Source organism: Eumetopias jubatus, unplaced genomic scaffold, assembly GCF_037043125.1.
Source record: "Eumetopias jubatus isolate StellerSeaLion01/CBP00866 unplaced genomic scaffold, mEumJub1_p1.0 scaffold_1, whole genome shotgun sequence".
NCBI lineage: Eukaryota > Metazoa > Chordata > Mammalia > Carnivora > Otariidae > Eumetopias > Eumetopias jubatus.
The window spans coordinates 169,298,437-169,324,424 of NW_028274807.1; the positions used below are offsets into that span (position 1 = coordinate 169,298,437).

A 25,988-nucleotide genomic window follows, 5' to 3' on the forward strand; every position below is an offset into this window, starting at 1 on the left:
ATTTTTAAGGAGAGAAATAATACATTTAAGGGGTGACCAGAAACAGTTTCATGGAGAAGAGCATGTTCGAGATAGACTTTGAAAAACAGATAATTTCAATAAGTAGAGAAGGAGAGAAAAAAAAACACTATGAATAAAGGCCATGAGGAAGAGCAATCAGGACTGTGGGGGACCAGAGCCATGCATTCTGGTGTGGAAGTGGGTGAGTGGGGGTGGGGTCTAAATGTCAAATTAGGAACACATTTTATTTATTTTTATTTTTTTAAAGATTTATTTATTTATTTGAGAGAGCGAGAATGAGAGAGAGAGAGTACATGAGAGGGGGGAGGGTCAGAGAGAGAAGCAGGGTCCCTGCTCAGCAAGGAGCCTGATGTGGGACTCAATCCCGGGACTCCGGGATCATGACCTGAGCCGAAGGCAGTCGCTTAACCAACTGAGCCACCCAGGCGCCCCTAGGAACACATTTTAAAGCATTGTGAAGTCCAGACAAAGAAGCTGTATTTAAATTATTGTATAGAGTGCATTAGCATAGTGACTTTACTCATTCATTTATTCGGTACTGTTCCTTGAGCATTTCTCTGTACTGAACACCGTGATAGGGACTGAGGATATGGAAAGAAGTCAAACGAGGCATCACCTCTGCCCCAGAGATGCTTATGGACTAGCGGAGAATGTGGACACTCATCAAATGATCAAGCGATGTAAAATAACATCAGTGACATCAACTATGAAGAATGTGCTAAAGCTGCATTGTGTAGAGACAGCTTCCCTCAGAAAGCCACACTAGAGATGGCACTGTTATGAGAAAGCGCGGAAGGAAAAGCCTTACAGGTGCGTGCAAGAGAACACACAAAGACCAGGGAACGAGGAAACACAAAACGTGAAGGAGCAGGGAGTGAAATAAGATTAGAATGGTAGGACAAGCCTGGAGAACCACAAAAAGACCTCGGAAAGGATTTTCATTTTACTGCTGGGAGAACTGAGGCCTCAGAAGTTGGGAAGCAGGAAGGGGGTGAGAGTGGGCAACTTCCCAAGGTGATACAGTGGTCATTAGCAAAACACCTCTTGTATCTCAATGTCAGGTTTCATTCACTTTCCATTGAATAGTCCTGCTCCCTGTGATCAGGGCTGAATACCGGGAAAATGATGGATGGATTCAGGGGCAGCATTTAGGGTGCACGTGGAGGGGAGAGACACAGAACTGCAAGGCTCGTGATGAGGACAGTGCAGTAATCCAAGCAGGATGCAATAATGGCCTGGGCCCTTAAGCTTTCTCTTAATAAAGCATACCCACCTTCAAATTAAGTGATATATTTTATCTAAGACAAAGACTGAATAACCCCGTACAGCTCTTTCACATCAGTGGACATATAAACCAGCACAGCCTCTTTGGAAAACAACAATCATATTGGGACACACCTGTCCTGGAAACATCTTTTCCAGGGATTTATGTTAAAAACATGTAAGATAAATATATAAAACAATATAATTGCATATTATTATATAATTGTGTTATATTAATATTATATATCCAACTCTCACATAATGTTTATATTAATATGATATATTTGTATATTTATATTTGTGTGCACAGATTTGTGGAAAAGGAAGTTTACTAAAGTGTTATTTATGATTGCAAAAGTCTGTAATCAAATGTCAGTCAATAAGGGAGTATTTAGATAAATGACAGCATGGATGTAAAATGAAATTCTGCACAGCTATTAAAAAGACGGAAGAGATAGGTACTGACATTCATAGATATCCATGATAAAATAGTAAGTAAAGGCTAGCGGGGAAGAGAACAAGAGAACACAGTATGCCACTGTTGTGCGAAGAGATGCAGCCTGTCTCTAGAAGAAGATACAAGAAACTGGTCATTAGCCATTGCATCTACAGAGGAGACCTTGTTAGCTAAGGGTAGGATGAATGGAACTTTTTTTTTATAACCTAGATTTTTTTAATAGTTTTTTTAAGCAGGTGTAATTACTGTTTATTTTAAATAAATAAATATTCTGGAACAAGGTGGTAGTGGGCTGAGAAGAAATCAGGGCACATTTGTGTCTTAGAAACACATTCTGGGTATGTTATATTCTAGAAACAAAGGTTAGCTCTACATGGCTTGGCCAAGAATGCAAGGAATGAGGAAAAATGGGAAGTCAAGATTCCAATCAGATTTTTTGACTCCAAGGAAGATCAAGGTAAGAAAAGAGAGGAAGAAATGGCTTAGAACATATTGGTAGACTAGCATGGTTTGGAACATACTGAGTCTAAGGCAGTAGCAATACAGCCAGAATTATATGACATGTTTTTTCTTTTAGATTAAGAGGAACCATTCTTTGGATAAAAGTCTGTTACATTTGGATATATTTTTAATAAAAGAACCTTTGAAAGGTCTAGTGGTTTTCTCTTTTTACAAGTAATTGAATACATTTATTTTGCTAATAGAAGAGGAAGACATGACGGCAACACACTGCTGCTCCCATGGTTCGCTATAACTACTCGTGTAGGGGAGAAGGCACAGACAGACTTGGCCACTATGTAATTACAGATTTGCTTCTGTGCTCTCTTTTCCCCTTTCTCTGCCAGTTCCTGATCTTTCTGTCTCCTAAAGTTGCAGCATGCATATTAATGAATTTCACCAGTCATCCTTACTTTATATCCTCATCGTTGGCAAAAATCACGACGGCCCTGGAGTTGGGGGTGTCCAGGAGCTGTTTGATAATTCTATCAAAGTCAATGGTTCTGTCTTTGCGCTCTTGGGGGATTCTCACGGACTGCGCAATGCAGAGCCCACCTGTTTAAGAAAAGAAAGCAGAGCGTCAATAAAGTTCCCTCAGAGATACCAAAGGAACCAGGGTGAGTAGCTGGGGAGGAGGAAATTTTGAAGTCTGAGTACACAGCACTTCCTTGGTGATATTGCTGAATGAGGAAGGCTTAAGACGTCATGCTAAGTCCTGAGCTGTTGTTCATAACTTGATGCACCTTCCATGACACTGCACAGCCTGATTTTCTTAGTACTGCACTTGTAAATGGCTAATGATGCCCGGGAACACCAATGATATCGAACCTGGGGAGGTAGATTTAGGTTGAAACTGGGTGGGGGAAGGTCTTTAAAATGAATGCAATATACCACAAGAAAACTGCAATCAATATACTTCAGTAAAAATGTACTGAAACACCTAAAACTCAGGTTAATTTCTGTGGCTTTTCTGGTGTTTGCGTTCCCAGGACTTTTTTCACCTTCATATCCATCCCAACTTTTAAAGGTCAGAGCCAATAGAATAAATCTAAAAATAAAACAACAACGAGAACACCAACGACTGCAAATTATAGCAACAAACTTTTAGTGCCTAGCCCTCAAATATGTGTTTTATGTATGTTATCCTATATATCCTAAAACTTTAAAAGGTAGTTAATAACATGTATTTTTTGTTAGAAGTTAAGGGGATTAAATAGAAAAAATAGATTTGTTGACTCCAGATTTCTCAGAGCTATGATGATATTGTCATTATGAATTTCAAGACAGGGAAACATGCAGCAGTTTACTAGGCAATTGATACACTCCTCACTACCCCACCTCTTGCTTAGTAGTAGTCCCTGGATCTAGTAGTTTATAAAACACACTTTACGAAAGGCTGGTATAGGTGAAGGCCATCCAATGGGCAGAAGATCTAGAGGCCAAGACAAGAGGATAAACTTGTTCTTGTAATGTGCTGGGGAGCTAGTTATTATCAAGCTTACACCTCGAGCATGGACAGCTGCGTGAATGGTACTAGGCTTCCACAAACAGAAAAATATGAACTCTAATCCGAAGTTGAGCTTCGTTACGCTTTTATCGCAATCAATGTTAGCTCTCTGTAAGTGGCTCTTAATTTTCAGTGTGCATAAAATCACCGATGGTCCTTTTTCAAAATGTAGAGTTTCAATAACACTATCAACCAACTTGACCTAATTGACATTTGTAGAACAATACACAGGACAACAGAATAGTACACGTTCTTTTCAAGTGTAAATGGAACATTCATTAAGCCAGACCATACTCTGAACCATTAAAAAAAAAAAAGGTAACAACAAATTTAAGCATAGAAATTGTACAAACTATGTCATCAGGCCTAACAGAAGCAAACTAGAAATCAGTAACACTTGGAAATTTGAAAACACACTTCTATATAACCTGTGGGTCAAAGAGGAAGTGTCAAGGGAAATTCTAAAATATTTAAAACTAAAGGAAAATGAAAGTGGAACATATAAAATGTATAGATTATAACTAAAGTGGTGTTTAGCAGGAAACATGTAATCATCAAATGCTTATGTTAGAAAAGAGGAGACAGTCAAAATAGCAACCTAAGCCTCTATTTAAGAAATAAGCAGGAAAGAGAGCTAACTAACCACCCTCCCAAAAAAGCAGAGAGATATAAGAAAAGAGCAAAAATCAATGAAACTGAAATCAGAAAAAATAAGAGAGAAAAATCAGTAAAATCAAAAGCTGCTTCTTTGAAAAGATTAATAAAATTGATAAATCTCTAGTCAAAACTGACCCAAAAGAAAGAAGTCACAAATTATCATGTCAGGAATAAGAGGGGCTAACCTTACTGATGGATCCTACAGATAGCAAAAGGTAGTAAGGGAACATTATAAATAATTTTATGCCAATAAATTTAGCAACTTAAATGAAATGGATGAATCTCTTGAAAGACACAAACTATCCAAACTGAGGGCAGAGCAGATAATATTAATAGTTCTAAATATGTTAAAGATACCAAATTCATACACACACACACACATACTTCCAAAAAAAAAAAAAAAAATCCAAGCTCACATGGTTTCACTGATAAATTCTACCAAACAGTTAAGGAAGAAATAAAACATGACCTATTTACAATCTTTTACTGAAAATAGAAAAGGAGAGAAAATAACTCATTTCATAAGGTTAGTATTACCCTAATACCTAAATCAGATGAAGATGTTATTTAAAAAAGGCCAATATCATTTATGAACATACTTACAAAACTCCTAAAAAATACTAACAAAATAAATCCAGCAATATATAAGAAATAGTAATACATCATACATAACCAAGTGGATTTCATCCAAGGAATGCAAAGCTGATTTGTTATTTGAAAATCAATCATTATAATTTATATATGTTTAAATTAATAAGAAAAACCATATGATCATCTTAATACATGTGGAAAAAGCACTAAACAAAATTCAATATACATTCATGATAAAAACTAGGATTAGATGAGAACTTTCTAAGCCTAATATAATAGGCATTTACGAAAAGTCTACAAGCATTACACTTAGCAGTAAGAAATGACAAGGCAATTTTGTCCTCTCATAAAACTCTTATTCAACATTGTACTGGATGTCCTTGTCAGAAGAAAAAGGAACAAAAAAAGAAAAGAAAAGAAACAAAAGACAAACAGTTGGCAAAAGAAAAAATAAAATTGTCTCTATTTGCAGATGACATGATTGTCTATGTAGAATCTTGTAGAATTAAAAGGTGAGTTAAGCAAAGTTGTGGGATATAAACTCAAAATACAAAGGTCAATGATATATCCACAGATCAGCAATGAATAACTAGAATTTTAAGTTAAAACAATGCCATTAACAATATCACCAAAAATGTGGTCTTATGTATAAATCTAACAAAATATGAATAGGAGCTATATTCTGAAAACTATAAAACATGGCTGAAAGAAATTTTTAAAAAATCATTTAAATAAACTCTCCCCAATTTCATCTATAGATTCAATGCAATCTCAATCAAAAGTTCAGCAAGCTTTTTAACATATACATCAATAACTAATTCTAACATTTATACTGAAAATCAAAGGAATGAGAACAGTCAAAACAATTGAAAAAGAGCAAAAAAATTGGTGAACTTGAACTACGTAAATGCAAGACTTACTATCAATCCCAAGCTGCAGTAATCAAGACACTGTGGGACTGGAAAAAGGATAGACATGTAGATCAATGGAACAGAAAAGAGGTCCAGAAATAGACCAAACAAATAGAGTCAACTGATCGTTGGCAAAGGTGCAAAGGGCAACCAGTGGAGAAGGGATAGTCTTTTCAACAAATGATGCTGAAACAAAGGGATATTCATATATAGAAATAATCTTGGCATATACCTCAAGCAGCATGTAAAAATTAACTTCAAATGGACTGATAGGCCTAAGTCTAAAATATGAAACTGGGGCGCCTGGGTGGTTCATTCATTAAGCATCTGCCTTCGGCTCAGGTCATGGGATCGAGCCCCGCCATCGGGCTCCCTGCTCCATGGGAAGCCTGCTTCTCCCTCTCCCCCTCCCCCTGCTTGTGTTCCCTCTCTCACTGTGTCTCTCTCTGTCAAATAAATAAATAAAATCTTTAAAAAAAATAAAATACAATATGAAACTAAAAACATTTAGAGGGGGACAAAGGGAAATCTGCCCATTGCCCAAAGGGAAATGGTCTTAGGTTTTCAAAGAGTTTCTGGATATGGGATCAAAGGCCCAAACCATAAAGAAAAAAAAAATTGATAAATCAAATTTTATGCAAGCTTAAAACTTTTGTTCTATGAAAGATAGTATGAAGAAAATGAAAGCACAAGCCAGAGACTGGGAGATAATCATATGCCTAATAAAAGACTTGTATCTACAATATATAAAGAATCGAAGCTCAGCAACAGAAAAAAAAAACAGTGGGCAAAACATCTGAAGAGACATACACAAAAAAATAGATGGCAAATAAGCATAGGAAAAAAAACACAAATATATACTGCCACAACACCTATTAAAACAGCTTTAAAAAACAGCAATATCAAATTCTGGAGAAGATGCAGAGCAATAGGAACGTCTGTTCATTGCTGGAAGGAATGTACAATGGTAAAGCCACTGTGGAGACAAGTTTGGCATTCCCAAAATGTTTAATATAGAGATAACATAACAAGCAGCAGTCAGTTCCAATCCTAGGTATTTATCCAGATGAACTGAAAGCTTGTGCTCACACAAATGTTTATAGCAACTTTATTCATAATCACTAAAACTGGAAACAACTAAGACATCTGTCAACAGGTAAAGAGATAAACAAACTGGTACATGCATACAACTGAATCCTACTCAGCAACAAAAAGGACCTGCTGATTCATGGATGAACATGAATACATTTTAAAAGCATTTTGCTAAATGAAAGAAGCCCAACCAAAAAGACTACATATTGTATAATTCTCTTCATACTACATTCTAGAGAAAGCAGAACTATAGGGGTGGAAAATAGATCTGTGGATGCCAAGGGTTGAGAGGAAGGGTTGAGTTCAAAGGGACCCCACAAGGGAATTTGGGGGTAAGGGAAATGTTCCATACGGTCCTGTGGTGGTAGATGAATGACTCCACAAAACCTTAAAAACAACACACCACGATAACTGGACTTACTATATGCAAAATTTAAAAAATCAACCAGGATGTCAGGGGACCCTAGAATGGAATGTGGACTGTGACAAATGAATCTAACTGTATTACTAATATATGAAGAAATTTTACTGATGGAGATGAGTAGAAAATAAATTTACCTAAGTAACTTTAAAAAATTGTGTTTTGACTGGAAACTCTAGAGAGTAAAAGGAGTGAACATAAAATGGTACTCTGATTTGCATATTTTTCACAGGGATATGAGTTAGCAATTCTGGAACTGCTTTCCATGCTTGAGTTGAACAAAACAGTAAATAAATTGTAGATAACAGGAGCCAGGATTCTCACTGTTACAGAATTTTTGCACAAGCAAAAAGTAAGGCTAGAATGAACCATGTGGTGCCAGAAAGGGTCCGAAGCATCCATGTAAACTTACGTTTTAGAGGGATGCTTCTATATGGGTTACTACACACTGTCCACTGAGAGAGCCTAGAAGCAATGACATCCCAAGCAACCAGCCCTCCTAGGACCCCGGTGTTGGTTTCAAAATACCATCTTTCAACAAAAGATGGTTCTTTCTCTTTGAAGAAATGGCTGATTCTAAGGCTGGGGCAGGGCAGATACAAGATGAGCCTGCAGTTCAGGAAATAAGAAGTACACAAAGGAAAGAAAAAGTTATGGGCACAACAGGCCACAGGAGCCACCTAAAAGTGTTTCCAGTAAACAAAGCTAGAAAAATATGAACAACAAAATAAGTAACAATGATACTAAATGATTATCCAAAGAATACAATATATACCTATGAGCCCATACTGAAAAAAAAAGGATTACATAAATAAATGAGAGAGGGAATTAATTTTCTGTACAGAGCAATTCCAAATAATAAATGTACAAAGAATGAGAGAAATGCAATATCACCATGAGAACATGATAGTAATAATTGCTGCACATAAGAGCCACTGATAGATGCTCAAGTTAGTGTGGGAAACTGTAAGGAGACACTGAACATTTATATAGCTTAAGAGTTATTTCCCCCCAAATATTTATTAATTACTCCGGTGGTTTTAACATACGCCTACAACTTCTTTGACACCCTTCCTTTGAAGAGGTGGAGATTAATTCCTCTACATCTGAGTTAAAGCATACTTGGTGACTTGCTTCTAAAGAATATAGGAAAGGAAAAAGAGTAACTTAGGAGTAGAGAAACCTGGCAGACACTGGATCAGTTTAACTGGATCACTAAGTTAACAGCACTACTACTAAGTCATGTTGATTTCATGTCACCCCTGATGTGATGTGATGATAAGGGCACCCCATTTGTGTTTGTCTTCTCCCAAATCCATAACCTTCATCTAGTCATGAGAAAATATCATAAAAATCCAAATTGAAGGGCATTCTGCAAAACACCTGACGTGTGCTCTTCAAAACTGTGAAGGTCATGAAATAAAAGACTGAGAAACCGAAAACTGGACTGGACCCTGGGACAGAAAGACATTTGTATAAAAACTAGCAGCATCAGAATAAAATCTGTACTTGAGGTAGTAGTATTTTTTCCATTGAGATGTGTACACTGGCTATTTATTAATATTTGGGGTAACTGGGAAGGGTATAGGGAAATTCTATCTTTGCAACTCCTCTGTGCTAGAATTACTTTTAGGTTTACATATGTATGTATACATCTACCTATCTACCTATCTATCAACTACTTAGGTAATCTACCTAACTCCCCACATACCTGCCCAGGTCTTACCTCCAGTGAACACGTATTTAGTAAGTAGAAAAGCAGGCCCATATCTGCCCCCACTTCGAGAGATTCTCATTCAGTGGGTTTGGTAAAGCTTGCGAATTTGTGTTTCTAACAACTTACAAGTGATTCTGGTGCTCCTGGTCTGGGGAGCAGGTTCTGAGAAGCACTGACTTGGGCACTCCAAATTGGTTGTAGCCAGCTCAGGCAGAAGTAGCATACTTGGATACATATTCTATTCAAACTTTTTAGAGAGCTCTTAGGAGGGTTAAGATAGGGAGAAGGAAGGAAGAGAGGAACCATTATGCTTTGTTATAAGGTTTACAATGATGCAGAGAGAGAACAACAGGAGAAGTATCTCTGGGACTGCGGACTACAGTCTCCAAGCCATAATTCCTGCAACTCTGGAAAACATCACAGAGTATGGAGGAATGAAACCATCTGCAAAATGTCCTGGGGCTGCTAGGGAGAAGAAATGGCTACTTTACCCACCTTCTCGGCAGGAGAAGGGGAATAATTCTGGATGGAAACCCAGCTTCCCATCAGGATTCAATTACAGCTGAGTGATTAAGCAAATTAGAGCAAACTCCATTTGGCGACGTGATTAGTGGAGGGGCGGTCTGCACTCACACATTTAGGGCCCACCCAGTGCACACTGGAGGAATCCATGCATGGAGCTTTGTGATTGCAAAAATGAGCTGCTCGCCCCCTCTCGCAGAGAACCGCTCACAGGTGTGCAAAATCAAACAACTCAACAGAAGAGAGAAATTGGCTATTAACATGTTAATGCGAATGAACATCTTCATAAAGCTAAAATCTTAAAAAAGACAGAAGATGAGAAAACAAAGGATGAGAGATAAACAAGCTGTTTTGATCTTCCGTTCTTAGAAGGCTTGGGCAGTGCTTCCTGGAAAGATCGTCACTTCATTTGCTTCAGGTCTATAAGAGAACGTGGTAGGTTGAAAAATTTATGTATATTGTACTAGGTAACTTTGCCTCAAGCATTCAATCCAAAGCATATCATGCTAGAAATGTGTCATTGTACGAAAGTAACACGTCTTATTTCTATTCCAGCAAGGAATGGAAAGGTCCACACAGATGCACGTACACGCCCACACACTTGAGGTGTCCTGATACCAGTTAGCTTATTTTTCAACAAAAGTGGTAACTCAGCACACTACATTCTCCTCTGACTTGTGACCGTCTTTTCATTCTAAACTTGAATGCTAACTTTCTCTCTATGGTCTATGTTTCAGCTTAGACCCTCACGGTGGATTCAGCTTGCCTGCTCTTACATCTCTGATGTAATTTGGTCACCAAAGTATATGAGCAACCTATATCTAGAAAAATATTTGTTCAACATCAAGAGCCTAAGAATCTCACTTTTGAGGGGCATTTCATATGCACACGAAAACTAATTGGAGTTTTATGGTGCAGGTTAGCATTGCAACTGCCAAATTAATTTTCACTTCTGTGGGGAGTAAACATATAGGAAAAATTGAACAGTTTCATCAAAAATGGTGCAAATGAAGAGGCATGTCACAGACAGGATAACACCATTCATGACATGTCAGCTTTATCTAAGAGAGAATTTCAGAGTCCCAGAAATCAATCTGCTTCTCAATTTGAAGCTGAAAACTGGTCAGTTTTCTGTCTGCCCATGGTAGCTAGCAATCTGTAACAGCAAGAAGAACGTCAGGAGTTAGACCACAAATGGCTTCCATTAAAAATACTTTTCTCTCTCAAATGAGAATGGATGTTTTTCCATCTATTCAGCAGAAGCAATAGGAAATCATTTAACATTTGCAACTCAATCCTGTCAGAGGTTATACATGATACACTTCTACTTATGATTTGCTCTATTATTTAGACCTGCCAATTCAATTTAGAAAATATTTATTGAGACTCTTGTGTGAAAGGCTCCCTAGGATTTTTTAAAGGAATAATATATGAAAGCTGAAGGAGCCTGAGAAATAACCTCATCTAATTCCCCATTACGAGGGGGGAAACTGAGGTCCAGAGTGTTTAGCAGTGATAACATTAATCATAGTTGAAGGATTGGAAACCACTGAATTCTGTGTATCAGATACCATTCTAAGTGCTTTACATCACTGACAGAGTCCATGGTCATACAACCCTAGGAGGCAGGTGTGCTAACATCCCCATTTAGACAGGAGGAAATAGAGGTATTCTGAAGTGAAGTAACTCACCCTAGATCATAAATTTAATGGCAGAGAAGTACTAGGATTTTCATCTTCCTATCCTTCATGCTAAGTGATGAAACAGCGCTCTTGTCCAAAGCAAGAGAGGAGGACAAATGTTATATAAGCAAAAAAAAAAAAAGGGGGGGTGGACATCTTGTTAGAGGAATCACCAAAGGCTCTATGGGAGAACTGTAGTCTCACATGGGTTGTTTCACATCTGGTGGGTGGAAGAGGGCATCAGTGGAAGAATATTGTAATGAAGGGAAGAGAGAGATCAACCGGAAGGGTCATTTTGGATAAAACTGTCCAACTCTCCATTCCCCTTCTTTGCTGACAGATACCTGGTGCTAAGGGAAGTCAGCTGGCCATTCCCGGGCAACAACCCATCACTGATCACCATCAAAGGGGCCAATTCTGTTTTCAAATCTCCAGCCTCTTTTCCAAGTAGGAATGACTTTGTTACTCATGAAACAGACATAACTTTTCTGGGGACAGTTCTGAAAAACTAAAACTGGGGGGGCTGTGGGGATAGAGGGGAGGAGAAAGAGAGAGAGACCCTGTGCTTCCTCCAGCATTTTGGATGTCATGTCTGGAGCGTTTACTGTCCTTTTGGCATCATTGGGACACACAAAAAATGATGAAAACCAACACACTAAAAATGGTAAAACAGAAAGCTAGACTCAGACTCCCTGAAGTCATGCATCCTTGAGCAGAAGAAATAGTGTCAGGACTTCCTGATATGTGAGAAAACAAACCACCTTTTTATTTAAATTGCTAGCAGTAGGTTTATGTTATGTGCAATTGAATACATTCCTACTTTATCCTTGCCTTCCAAGAATTCTCATCCTGATACAGAAGGGGGAGAAAATTCCTGAGAGTGAAAGAATTTCAAGGACACATATCAAGCAGAAGAGAAACCAGGGCTCACCATGACAGTAGAGAAGATGGGGGAAAGGGACTGATTGGCACCCGCAGAGATTTGTGGACGAAATAGTTGGGTGGGAGAGGAACACAAAGGGAAAGAGTAAGGAGTCCCATGGAAACTGGAACCAGTACCCAGGATTGGAGGAGGGTTGAGCAAAGATTTTGGTGATGGAGGCATATATGGTAGAAGCCTGGGAGTTAGGACTTCAGGGTTCTTGTTTTTCTTAGCCACCAACTCTCTTTTTAATCTTTTTTTCCCTATTTAATATTTGAGATATCTTTGTCCTTTTCAGGACTGAGAAGGGAGAGGAAGGAAAGAAAGCAGGAAACAAGGACAGATGAACACCCCAAGAAAATGCTCAGCTGCCAGAGTATAAACGGCATTTTGGGGAGCATAAAGAGATGAACTTGCCGGCAGCAAACTAGGATAAAATGCAGTAGTTAGACGGTTGGGGTTGTATGGTGCAAGACTTTTTAACAAGAAACTTGAGGCTTGGGCAAGAAATGTTCTGTTTATGCCCGGCCAGTGAGGAGAGAGCAGAACCCATGCACTACCCACACACGCTAACTCGAGGTCATTCCACCACATCTTTCAGCCAAGCAATGTCGGACAGCAAGTCTCAGTTAAATATGTTCAGGAACTTCAATGGCTTCCTTTTGACTGAGAAGAACTTGCATCTTACTTTGGGAGATATGGAGGCTTGAAGCAATCTTGAACAGAAGCATGTATATTCTAGCTGATTTGATCTTAGAACAACCCTCCCATTGTAAAGATGGTGAAAACGGTGAAGAAATGGGAAGTGACCGACCAACTTGGCACCAGAACCGATGCTCTGCAATTAAGCTTTTTGATTCCTGATTTGATACCCTTCTGGCTGATGATGTTACTCTGTGGGTTGCTTTTTGCCATTTTCACAGCCAAGCATTCATTCACTCTATTAAACAAAATATTTGCTAAGCATCTGCCATGTCTCAAGCACTCTCTTAGCTGCTGGTGATATAGAAATCAAAACAAAAGAATCCTCATTCACATGGGGACATAGACTAATAAGACAACTTTTCTAATTCTCTTTCAGAACTGAGCTGGCCTCTGAGAATGCTCTCAGTTTAGCTTACAACCAAAATCTCGGTATGGAACATCAAGTTTTTCTCAACAGCTGGTGTCTTGGCAGGTCATGAGTGGGTTAATCGAGAAAGTGCTCTGATTCAGGAAGCCTTTAGAAGGCAAGCTGTTCCTTTCCCAGAACAAGAACTAAGAAATTGGCTGATTTTTCACAGTGACTGCTTTTCCCTGTGGCTTGAGCAGCCTCGGCAGTCGGAATCAATTGTCACTCGTCTCCAAGCGGCCACTCTGTAAGGATGTCCCACTATGCATCCCTGGACGATAACAAAGGAGGTCAACTCGTGAGTCCAGAACATGACTGATATTTCTGAACTACTGTTTGCATGTATTCAGCTCTCACTTGGATGCATGTGGTCAAAATGGAGCAATGGAGCAGGCCAATTTTACGATTCATTTTAAATCTTGAAAATAAGGAGGTAATAGGATATCATATCTGCGTGGGAATCCATCCAGAGAATTCAAATTTAGTGAGAATTTAGGGCAAGCATACACACACACGCGCACACACACACACACACACACACACACACAAACTATTTCATATTCTTAGGACAGTGGTTCTAAAGATACACTCTTAGCTTTGTGAATTCTTCAGTAATCTGTGTATTTCTTGCAGTACTATACTACAGTAATTAAAAAAATCATTTCTATACTATTATCTTCCATGAATAAATTAATAAGTGATTTCTGTAATTCTTCATTGGTCATTTCACTAATTGGTTATTGTCTTTTCCCCCAGAATGATCCTTTTTGTTGGTCCAAAGCTTTTTTAATTCATCCATTCTAATTTGAATACCACCAAGTACTACTAGACATAGAGAGAGAAGGGAGTACTGATCCCTTTTATAGATGAGGGGACAAGAGCTTGGAAATTAAGCCTATTTGCACAACACCATATAGCTAAATACAGTACCAGGAAAAAAACCTGAGAACTCCTGACCCTTACTTAATCCAGAGCTATTTCCCTACTTGCTCTCAGGAATTCTGATGAGATTTCCTCCCCTCTTGTCCCTTACTCAAACATTTTTGTTAACTCTTTTATAATAGTGTCTCTTCATTTAATGAATCAGTGCTGATGTAGGAAATACGTTAGGGTTCGAAGTCGATGGCCAAGAAAGAATTCTTGAGATGTCTTTGGTGCAAAAAGGTGATTTTATGAAAGCACAGGGGACAGGACCCCATGGTCAGAAAGAGCTGCACTGGGGTCATGAGGAGTGGCCCATTACATACTTTCCAGTTGGGAGGGGGTTAGGGATAGTGTAAGTCTCAAAGGAATTTTGGAAGCAAGATTTCCAGGACCCTGAGGGGGCTAGTATTGTTGGGAAAAAGTCATTTATTACCATCTAATAAAACCTTAGTCATGAGACCCTTCAGATGTAGAGCGGTGGGCCATATGCTTCAGGGATAACTGCCAACACATATCTTGGGGGCTTTAGAGATAAAGGAAATTTCTAAAGGAATTTTTATATGTTAAAGTAGGCTTACAGGGTCCTGAGGAGGGTGGGGGTCGGGCTAGGATTGCCTTTTGCCCTTAGCAAAGTATCAACATCGAGGCAACTGAGTCCCTAGAGGAATGTCACTCTGCCTGTTTCAAGGACTTGTCAGTGGGCTGTAGGTATTAAGGAAATTAAATAATTTTTTCTTCTGTCTTTGTTTCCCACATCAAGTGCCAGATATTTTAACGCAACATCTTCAAACAAACCAATGTATCTCTTTTGGTATAACCTTAGAGGATTAAAAAAATAAAAGATTGAGTCTTCATCCTGTCAATAGGAAAAGAATAATTTGTACTCAGATCTCTAGGCTTGTTCTTCATGGTTTATGAAATGTTTAAATACACATAATTCAACTTTGTAAAGAAATATAAAGAAAGCGTTACTTTTATGTGAGTAACCCCATCAATTTGGATAACAGTTTGCCACACTGGATGACAAAATTACAATTATATGATATGATTAGCTGTCATTGAAACAGTGACCTCTACATGCTAAATGATAAATTGAACTTTAAAAATTGTACTATTTTTCACATCTTTTTCTTCATCTCTGTTTCCTCTTCCCTTTAATGTCACTGCTAAGATATATCAGTACTGCAGCAAACTGTTATTCTTTTAAGACCTGGAAGAGTACACTTATCAATAAAATATATTTTTAAAAGAATTTGAGCATCTATCATTGTTAAATAATTCTTGTTACTTATTAATATTTATGTCCAAACCAAAGAAGTGGAAACACACCCAATCCGACATTTAATGGCTTTAGAGATGTGTCACCCTCACGATTTTTCACAAAGCCCCGAAAAAATTATTTTCCCTCCTCACTGAAAAGTGTAGTATTTAAAGCTTTATGCCAGCTGACACTTCTTTAATCACAAGAGGTATATGAAGATGCTGGTTAACAGCACAGTCTTCACTTATGTGACCAAAGCAGGTAGCTTTGTATAAATGCTTCCCAAGGCCCAGGAGATCAACTGAGCTATTGATGGTAAGAAGTAATGAGTTCAATGAGTTTTTCAAGGGTCTTGGATAGTAAGGCATTTGAAGTAGACTCCTTCACCTTTCAATTGGTCTGCCTTTGGAAAAATCTTGTTCCGTTGCTTTATGTTTTCTTTAGAGAATTTCCACCGGAAGTCATACTACAAAATGGGCCATCAAGTTTGAAAATGCAATACTTTCTGAGTTCTTAGGTCACTTAGAGTTTGAAGAATTTATCCCCCAGAAATGCTCGTTTATCATTTGCAAATGAGGTAAGAGCTTACTGACAGGTTTTTCTGAAAATTGACCTTACTCGTCTCCTTCCACAACATCAACCATGCTGGCTCTAGAAGGTGTGTAAGTCCTCTATCTAGAAATATGGAAACAGATCCCTCTACAATCATCTCCCAAGTGATTTATGCAAAGCTGCACCTGATAAAGACAAGGTTCTATTCTGGGAAGGTACTGTTAGTATTAAACCAAAATGACATGTTTTTTTCTCACCATATTTGCAAATATATTTGTCTTTTGTGACGTAGTCATTTTTATTGTGATTTGATAATAGCAATGAAAAATTTTTCATTCTCACAGAGCATATTCAAAACAGAAATAAAATCACACCTTTAATGACCTCAATATAAATTTGATCAACCATTTGCAAGTCTTGAAAGAAGAGAAGGCATATATGCAGATATCCTCAATCCTAAAAAGAGACAGGAATGATTAAATAAAACATGACCAGCTTTTAAGGCCTATGTTTTGGGTCACCAAAAAAAAAAAAAAAAAGGTATCATTTTCACCTTTGTCCATGCATATTCTCAAAGGGTTATTGAGATAGAGTAAATCAAATTAAAATTAACAAGAGGGTTATGTTCCATGCACGAAAACAGAACCAATGCTTTTGAAGAGCTGGGCCTATAAATTAATTGCTTCTGATAAACTGAGTTTCAGGCTGGTATGAGAGCAATGCCCACAAGAAAAGATGTTGTAGAATGAATATTTGTAGACATCACATGATTTCTACCCAGAGTGAGAAGGCTGCAATGACATGATCCTCAGGATTATCAACTGGCCCGACAAATGCCAAATGACATCTTGAAATGTGATTACACAAAATACAGTCTAATAAACCAAATGTTAAATGTTTAGTGTAAAATATTAAGAAAACACACGTAATCTTACAACAGTGACTATGGGTCTTAATCTAGGTTGAAACAGTCACCTTTGTGATTATGTGAGCTCTGAGCATTAAGCTAGCTCTGGCAAATTACCTTCCCTAGAGGGAAAGGTACACATTTTGTCTCATCCAAATATCTTAATTAGAGGTTAGGCTCAGATCTGGGTTGCTTACCTTTTTGACAATGTTGTGACTTAAAGGAACCAAAGGAACACACATCTAGAGGATATGCTATATTCACACATCAACCAATGTTACCTGCAAAAGACGTCATATGGACTTAGGCTCCAAAGCTGTTATCCACATTAAAATCACCCTCGGGCTTCAGGAATTACTTTAAGAGCAGTAAATGGGAAGAGGAAAAATCCATAAGGAAAGATGCTAACTAGAAAGGTGGTCATATATAAAGAATCAATCATTCTTTTCCTCCCAGCCAAAGTTAGTGTTGGCTTACCAAGGGGGGATGGATAGCACACTGCAATCAAAAAAGGCAAAGTACTATCTGAAAGTAAAGGCATCTATAATTTCAGCAGGCCCTCGAATATATACCCAACCTAGTCTGGCCCTCTGGGATATAGGAGTTTATATGGATACTGTGAGTATATGCACACTGTGTCACACAACATTTTATCCCCAATTCTACTACCTGCATGTTGTTTGGATCACCTCCCCTTATAAATTACAGTGTTGTGCTCTTGAAAAGGAAAGCATGCTGATAATCATGGAAGGTTTATGGTATATTAGACCCTATTTGGTATTCGTGTATAATCTTTATTCAGTAAGATGACATGAAAACACTACAGGTTGAAACCGAGATAAATCAAGATGGTATAGTGGGAATAGTCAGGCAATAAGATATGTGTCTGAGACATATAGTGTCTATAGTGGGAATTTTAAAAAGAAACAACTAAAAGTCACCTGCTTTTTATTACAACCATATGATAGCTATTCTAAAAAATGGCAGGTAAAAAAAATTACTTTTCTCCCCAAAATCTTTGGCGGATCTCTGTCAGGAGTCAGCAAACTCTTTCTGTTAAGGGCCAGATAGTAAATATTTTAGACTTTGCAAGCTGCAAGTTCTCTGTCATAGCTACTCAACTCTGTTGTAGCAGGAAAGCAGCCACCTTCCCTAGACAATACATTTTTAAAAATGGTCATTTAAAACAATATATTTATAAAAATAGGCAGCTGAACAAATTTGGCCTGAAGGTCAAAGCTTACTGAATTCTGGTCCAAGTTCTAAACAATTGCTATAGTTACCAGTGACTTTTAGTTTTATATATGTGTGTGTGTGTGTGTGTGTGTGTGTGTGTGTGTTCTAAATTCTAAATTACCACCATTTTTATGATGTATCCTTTAACAAACATTGTATTCAACATGTAAGTGAACTCAGAGACCGAAATTATGCACTTGGCCTCTGACACGTGCAGATATAGTACACCCTCTCATTTCAGGAGTAAGTCATAGGGCCTGGAAGTCATTCAAGCTCATGTCAGGCATAGTTCATCCCTCCAACTCCTACAGTATTGCATATTCTTGCATTTAAACAGGGCATTTGCAGTAATCAATGATAGCACAATGATTGCAAAGATGAAGAAACAACACTGAATACTTCGATTCTGTTAATTGTTCTAAAGCAGTGGATTAGTGTCAATAATCGGCATCAGTCACCATTTTATCCAATTTTGCAGAAAAAGATGTTACAAAATATAATAGGTATTTAAGGTGAAGTTGTTGACAAAGAAGGGGAATTTTTTCCAAATGTGGAAACATTTGAAAAATCATTTCCAAAGAAATAGGGGCATGGATGCTATGACAATTTCTGAAATTTATAAAGAAACAGGAATTTCATGAATTTTGGCCAAACTTATGTTTATCATCAAGAATTTTCCAAATTGTGTATCTGTTGCTTCTTGTAAAAAAGAAATTTTTAAAATAAAATTAATTTTAAAAATTTTCTTTGATCAACTCCGAACAAATATAGATTGACAAATCTGGCTAAGTTGTCTGTTGAACATGCAATATGCAAAGATCAATTTCTACAAAGTAGTTGACAAATTTACAGAAGTCAAAGCCTACAAACAAAAACTGTGAGATTGTTACTGCAACAGGCCAACCAATATGGAGGTATAATATTTTTCCCCTTCTTATTTTTTTATTTTTTTAAAAGATTTTATTTATTTGACAGAGAGACATACAGCAAGAGAGGGAACACAAGCAGGGGGAGTGGGAGAGGGAGAAGCAGCCTTCCCGCAGAGCAGGGAGCCCGATGCGGGGCTCGATCCCAGGACCCTGGGATCATGACCTGAGCCGAAGGCAGAAGCTTAATGACTGAGCCACCCAGGTGCCCCTATTTTTTCCCTTTTTAAAAAGATTATGTATTTAAAATTTATCTCTTCCTAGTTTCCTATCCTGAATTTTTTTGTATATTTATTTATTTATGTATAATTTTATTACTAACATGAACATACTTATGAAATGCAATAAAATAAGATTTTTACCACTTGCGTTTTCCCCATTACTGCTATTATTATTTTTCATTTCATGATTATTATTGAAAATAACTGTCATGTAGAGAAAGAAGCTGCTAAAAAAATTATTTACTTTGAGAGTCAAACAGGTTAAGTATTTGCCTGGTAAACAGTAGTTTTGTTTCATAAATGGAAGAAAAGGTGAGAAGATGATTTGCCCAAGACCAGCCAGCAAGTAAATTAAGCCTTATTTCAAAACTAGGTTTAATTATATAACACAACTATCCCATTACTTCATAATAAACAGCATATAACAATGGCCATGGCTTAGAGTAAATCTGAGCTAGAAGATGAAAAGCTGCCCTAGGATTACATCTAGATCATAATAAAGAGGCAGAAGGGGTCAAAACTTTTAAATTCACCTGCTCCAACCTCCACCAAACTAGATCTCTCTATTCTAAGAGATGACATATTCCATCCTATTAATTAGGTGAGGTAGTGCTGGTATTTTGGTAATATATCTATCTATATATTTGTTATTGTATCTGTTAATATATCCATATTGACTGTTAGCATTGGTTCTCTGCACTAGTGTGAAGATCTGAGAGACAGAGCACATGTACACACAGACCACATACCATATACATATATCACACACATCACACATACACGCAGCACACACACACACACACACACACACACACCACATACACACAGACCACATACCACACACATCACACACCACACACACCTCACTCCTGAAGCTAAGCCCTCTGGTATTTTGGTAATCAGCATTTTGTAACTATGTGTATCTGTGATTACGAGTATTGTGATTTCGACTTAGCTAATTAAACCTGGAGAAATTACTGTGTTTCTCTCAATTTCCTTCAAAGCTCATTTTTCTATCACAACCTAATTGAGTTATTAGGCTGCAATAGAGACAAATTAAGATTCCCGATTATGTTTTCCTCTCTCAGGAAAGATATTGACACTGCAGTTCCAGTTATATTTGAACTGTCACTGTAGAAAGGTAGAGACAGCACTTTTAATTACAAGACCTAATCTTTGGAATTGGTTTGATTAATATGTTGCTGGAATCAGCTTTCATATAAATGGGTTTTTTTAGAATTTTAAAATAAAACACAGGTCAGGAACCCCATTTATTTCTTAAAAAAACCTGCTGAAGTGTTTTATGTATGTCAATAATTCTTTGTGAAATTTTTAACTGTCAGCACAAATCCATGTGTAGAACTTGAAAGACTCAGTGATTTGGCTCAAGTAGGCTAGATTTGTATAGATATTCAACTGAAATGGTACTCATGGTCAAAGTATTTCTGCCATAGAATGTACCAAATCCTTTATTTTTTTTAAGGTTTTATTTATTTATTTGTCAAGAGAGGGAGAGAGAGCACAAGCAGGGGGAGTGGCAGGCAGAGGGAGAAGCAGGCTCCCCCCTGAGCAAGGAGGCTGATGAGGGACTTGATCCCAGGACCCCAAGATCACGACCCGAGCTGAAGGCAAATGCTTAACTGACTGAGCCACCCAGGCGTCCCTGTACCAAAGCCTTCAAACTTAAATCTTTCTTACTTACTCAACCAAATGCCACTCTAAACTCTCTTCTCTGGTTTGCATTTAACAGTAAATCTTAGAATTTCCCTCAGTTTTTTTTAGAGTCAAAAGTTCTCTTTCATACCCATTACACCAACATCCCCAATGAAGAACAGGGCTTATCCTCCTTATACTATTTATTTATTTGCATAGGACCTAGTGTTTACATTTATTTTCTATTGATAATAATAATGATGATAATAGTAATAACCAAAAAATAAAACCCTCATCAAAACTTTTACTGAGTACTGAATGCGTGCTAGGCTTGGTGTCAAGTATCTTACGTGCAGGATGTGAGGGCGATCTGGCTGCGACATCTGTCACCCCATTGATCGTCAGGGTTGATTCGGCTGATCTGGCTGGCTAGGCGGGTGTCCCTTTCCTCCCTCACTGCTCCATGTGCATCCCTCCTGAAGCTGCGCGCTCGGTCGAAGAGGACAGCCTTCCCCGATAGAGGAGAGGACCGTTCTTCGGTCAAGGGTATACGAGTAGCTGCACTCCCCTGCTAGAACCTCCAAACAAGCTCTCAAGTATCTTATGTGCATTATCTAATTTAAATTTACAATTTTATGAGGTTGACCCTACTCTTGCCTAACAGATGTGAAAGCTAAAGCACAAAGAGGTCAAATACCTTTTTCTGGGTCACATGGCTATAGCATCAGCAGTCTAACCCAGGCTGTCTCACTCTAGAATCCATGTTGTTAACATTTCCCAAAACTCAGAACCTGGAATTAGAGAGATTAAAATCAAGGCCACATAAAGAGTAAGTGGTTGGTCCAAGATGGGAATGTCAGTTTCTCAATATACCAACCAGAATTAAAACAGAAGAATAAAGTAATCTGCCTACAATTACAGTAATTTGATATCAGATCCAATAAGGAAAACCTAGTCTTAAATCTCCAAGCCCAGGGCTCTCTTATATGTAGGTTAAGCCTTGGAAAGAATGGAAAGAAGGATATACCTTCCTCTGGCCCATATTTCCCACAGTCCCCTCTTCTAGGAGATATCAATAAAAGAGTAATGGGACCATATACGTTTGAGGATTATTACACAGTATATCTCATTCTCAGGGCTTCATAATGGGACTTTAATATATTAAAGATTTTGAGAAGTCCTGCAGAAAAGACATTTTCTAAATTATATTTAATCCATGTTGCCCAAATTTACTAGGTCAAAGATCCTATTAGTGAAAGCAGAATAATGACACCCCAAAGATGCCCAATTTTTAATTCCCAAGACCTTTGATTAGGTTATGTTTTATGACAAGGGAAAATTAAGTTGCAAGTGGAATTAAGGTTGCTAACCAACTGATCTTGAGATATGGACATTATCTTGGGCTGTCTAGTGGGACTACAGTACTCACAAGGGTCATTTTAAGTGAAGAAGGGAAGGAGAGTTAACAGAGTCAGACAGATGTGAAGATGCTACACTACTAGCTTTGAAGACATAAAGTGGCCATGAACCAAGAAATGGGGTCAGCCTCTAAAATCTGGAAGATGTAGGAATGGATTCTTCTTGAGCATTCAGAAGGAATATAGCTTTTTTGACACCTTGATTTTAGATCACTGCGACCCATTTTGAGCTTCAAACCTCCAGTACTATAAGATAATGTATCTTGTGTTGTACTGTAAGCCAATAATTTTAAGGTAAATTGTTATAGCAGCAAATATGAAACTAATACACCATTTTTTCTTCTAACATCTATTGTCATTTTGGAAATACTGATCTTGTCCATCATCCCGACTTGAAGAGACACATCTTGGAAGCATGGGGATCGCAAAATTATGATGTTTTAACATAGCACTTCTCAAATTATAATATGATAGGAATTATGTGGATACATTTTTAAAGCACAGATTCTGATTCAGTATGTCTTGGGTGGGACCCCAAATTCTGTATTTCCAACAATTTCCAAGGTGATCCTGACACTGATACTGGTCAGATGTTCACATTTAGAGGAGTAAAGCTTAAAGAATACCTGAAAAAAAAAAGTCTCCAGCCTTCTTAGGAAAACCTTAGTAAAAAGAATTCCATGAAGTTTCACAAAGAAAATGTGTGGTTGCAAATAAATGATCATGGAAGTGGGGCACCTGGGTGGCTCAGTGGGTTAAGTGTCTGACTTTGGCTCAGGTCATGATCTCAGGGTCCTGGGATCAAGTCCCGTGTCAGGTTCCTTGCTCAGCGGGGAGTCTGCCTCTCCCTCCGCACTTCCCCTCCACTCCTGCTCTCTCCCTCTCAAAGAAAGAAAATCTTAAAAAAAAAAAAAAAATGATCTTGGAAATAGATTTTTAAGTATTGCCCCAGCCATCAGTATTTATGAAAAAGAAAAATTTCTAAGGAAAGGGGGATTGAGGAGAAAAGTCACAATTCATTGAGGTGTCCCCTCTGTGACAGTTTAGAGACAGAAGAAGTACAAGGCGTAATAGGAGGTTTTATAAAACATTCTGGATTTGATAACAAAGTCATATAAAATACCTGGTGTAGCACTATAAAAAGAACTAGATTTATGGAATAAAATGATAAATTGAAAAAAATCTGGAGAGCTACTATATTCTAAAACAAATTTTTCTTTTTTTCCCAATGTTTCATACTTGCTCTAGAAGCACCTGAGTGCGTGGAACCAGAAAGCATCATCAATTATCTTACCTCTTCCCTGCCTGGAGGGAGGAAAATAGAGCTTAAGTAAATTTGAGGGTGCCAAAGAGAACCATCCTCCACTACCGCTGCCAGCACAAAAAGAACAGATGCTTTTTCTTTTTTCTTTCCAGAGTGAATTTAGTGTCCATGAAAGGTGCCAAGTTAAAGTCCCTAGAAACAAAGTGTAGTCTCTGTACCTGCAAATCTGGCAATGATGATAAAAGCATTTTCACATACCTGCTCAGTCCTGCAGGAGAGCTCATTTCTAGACCATTTCTACATAAGTGGTCTTTATACAAGGAAATAGAAATCACAGACTAGCCTATTAGCAAGCTGCCAGTTGTAGGTGTTCTGAAGATTAATCCAAAATAAATCATTTTGTATCTCAAGAAGCTTTTGTTTAAACATCACCACATTATGTACAGTGCTGCAGAATTTATAAAGCACTTTATAATGGTAAACACTTAACTATAAACACTTCTCTGAGCTCTTAGTATGTGCTGGCACCACCACGCTTTGTGTCAGTGCTTTACATGTTTTACCATATTTACCTCTCACAACAGCCTATAAATAGGTACCATTGTTATTTCAATTCTGCAGATGCCCTAGGTGAAGCACAAATCTTCCCATACATCACATATGTTGCCTACGGTCACATAGCTAATCCGAAGAGAGGCCAGGATTTGAATCTAGGAGACTGGTTCCAGAGCTCACTCATTTAATAATTACAGGACATAACTAACACAATTCCAAGAAATAGAAAATTGTACTTAGCAGATGATAAAACCAACACCCAGGGGGGCATGATATACCAACTATCACACAGAAAGTATGACAAGTCATATTTGAATACAGCACTGCTTTCAGAGACCAAGGACTTCCCATCTTGTCCTGATATATTGGCTCAAAGTGTTACCTTTCAATAAGTTTTGCTAGTGTAGATTCAATTTTGCCCATAAGAATAAAGGGTAGGTAAGCCTTTTTATGATTAATGAGGATATAAAATGATAAATATTTCTGGCTTTCAAATTAAACAATAAGTTAGGTTTTATTTTAACAAAGCAAGTACACCCATTTCTGATGGAAATATGTCCTAGGCCTTGGAAGAAACTCAGGCTGGCGAGGTTTCCTTGTGGTCACCAGCCTCCCTTCCTGACATCCAGCCTACAGTGAGGTTTTATAGAGAAGGGCATGGGACACTGTTCTCAGAAGCAAAAGAAGTAGTCCAAATACGGCCATGTACTTGGCAAAACTGTCTTCCAGCAGGAAAAATCATAACCACAACCTGACTTACGCTTCACAACAGCAGTTATTTTGGTTTCGAGGACTACAAATCAACTCACGTTTTCTTTCTAACACACACAGACATACAGACAGAGGCACACACTAGAATGGGGTTCGAGAGAAGCATGTACACCATTGAAACTGTTCAGCTGGGTCTTATGAAAGTGAAACTGAAAGGCATGAAGGTCTCAGCTGTTCCTCATCTACTCTTTCATTTTAGGGTTTCTTGAGTTCTTCTTACCTCCATTCATCTGGTGTACCCTCCTTTCCACAGAGAACTTCCTCTGCTTCCTCATGGTTTCTACCCCCTCCAAACTTTAGCTTGCACACATCTACTGCGGGCTGTGGTGCTAACTCTCAGAGCCAACACCAAAGCTCATTGGCTCCATCTCTCAGTACTGCACCATATGGTTTGGTCAAATGTCCATTTCTCACACAATCAGTTGTGCAGAGAAGGAAAAGAAGATAATTCTTTGCAACATACTATATATATTTTATACATACATACATACATCTGTGCATATGTGTATATTTTTTTCAGATTTTCTCCAGTTGCGACAATTGTTGAAGTAAGAAGAGATGTTGGCAGTATGGTCAAGCCAAAATTTGCCTACTCCCATCATGTTAAAATGGATTCAGGTATGGCCTCACCTTTGTGATTTAGAGTAAGTGGAGATTTGCTTACAACATAGAGCTTTTAGATAAAATAATTTAATATAATATCCTTATTTAACAAATCACTCCAATATTTGATGAACCTCAACAAATCCATTATCTCAACTCAGTTGTGAGTAAATCTATAACAAAATTTTTTCCTATCTATGTTGAAAAACTAAAGCATTATCATGCAGTATTTAATTTTTGCATCAAAGTAGATATTAGAATTATAAATTGTCAGGTTTGAAAAGGAACTATGCAAATCATCTATATTGGGCGTGACAATTTTCAC

General features: G+C 37.9%; 1 protein-coding gene across 1 annotated transcript in view; it reads right to left on the bottom strand.

Annotated features, from left to right (window-relative positions):
- The window catches only part of GRM7 (glutamate metabotropic receptor 7), an 854,903-nt gene that overhangs the window by 395,166 nt on the left and 433,749 nt on the right, over nt 1-25,988 (bottom strand). Inside the window, exon 3 of the mRNA XM_028101758.2 lies at nt 2,653-2,794. Within this exon, the coding sequence (XP_027957559.1) occupies nt 2,653-2,794 (142 nt within the window). The remainder of the gene's footprint in view (nt 1-2,652; nt 2,795-25,988) is intronic.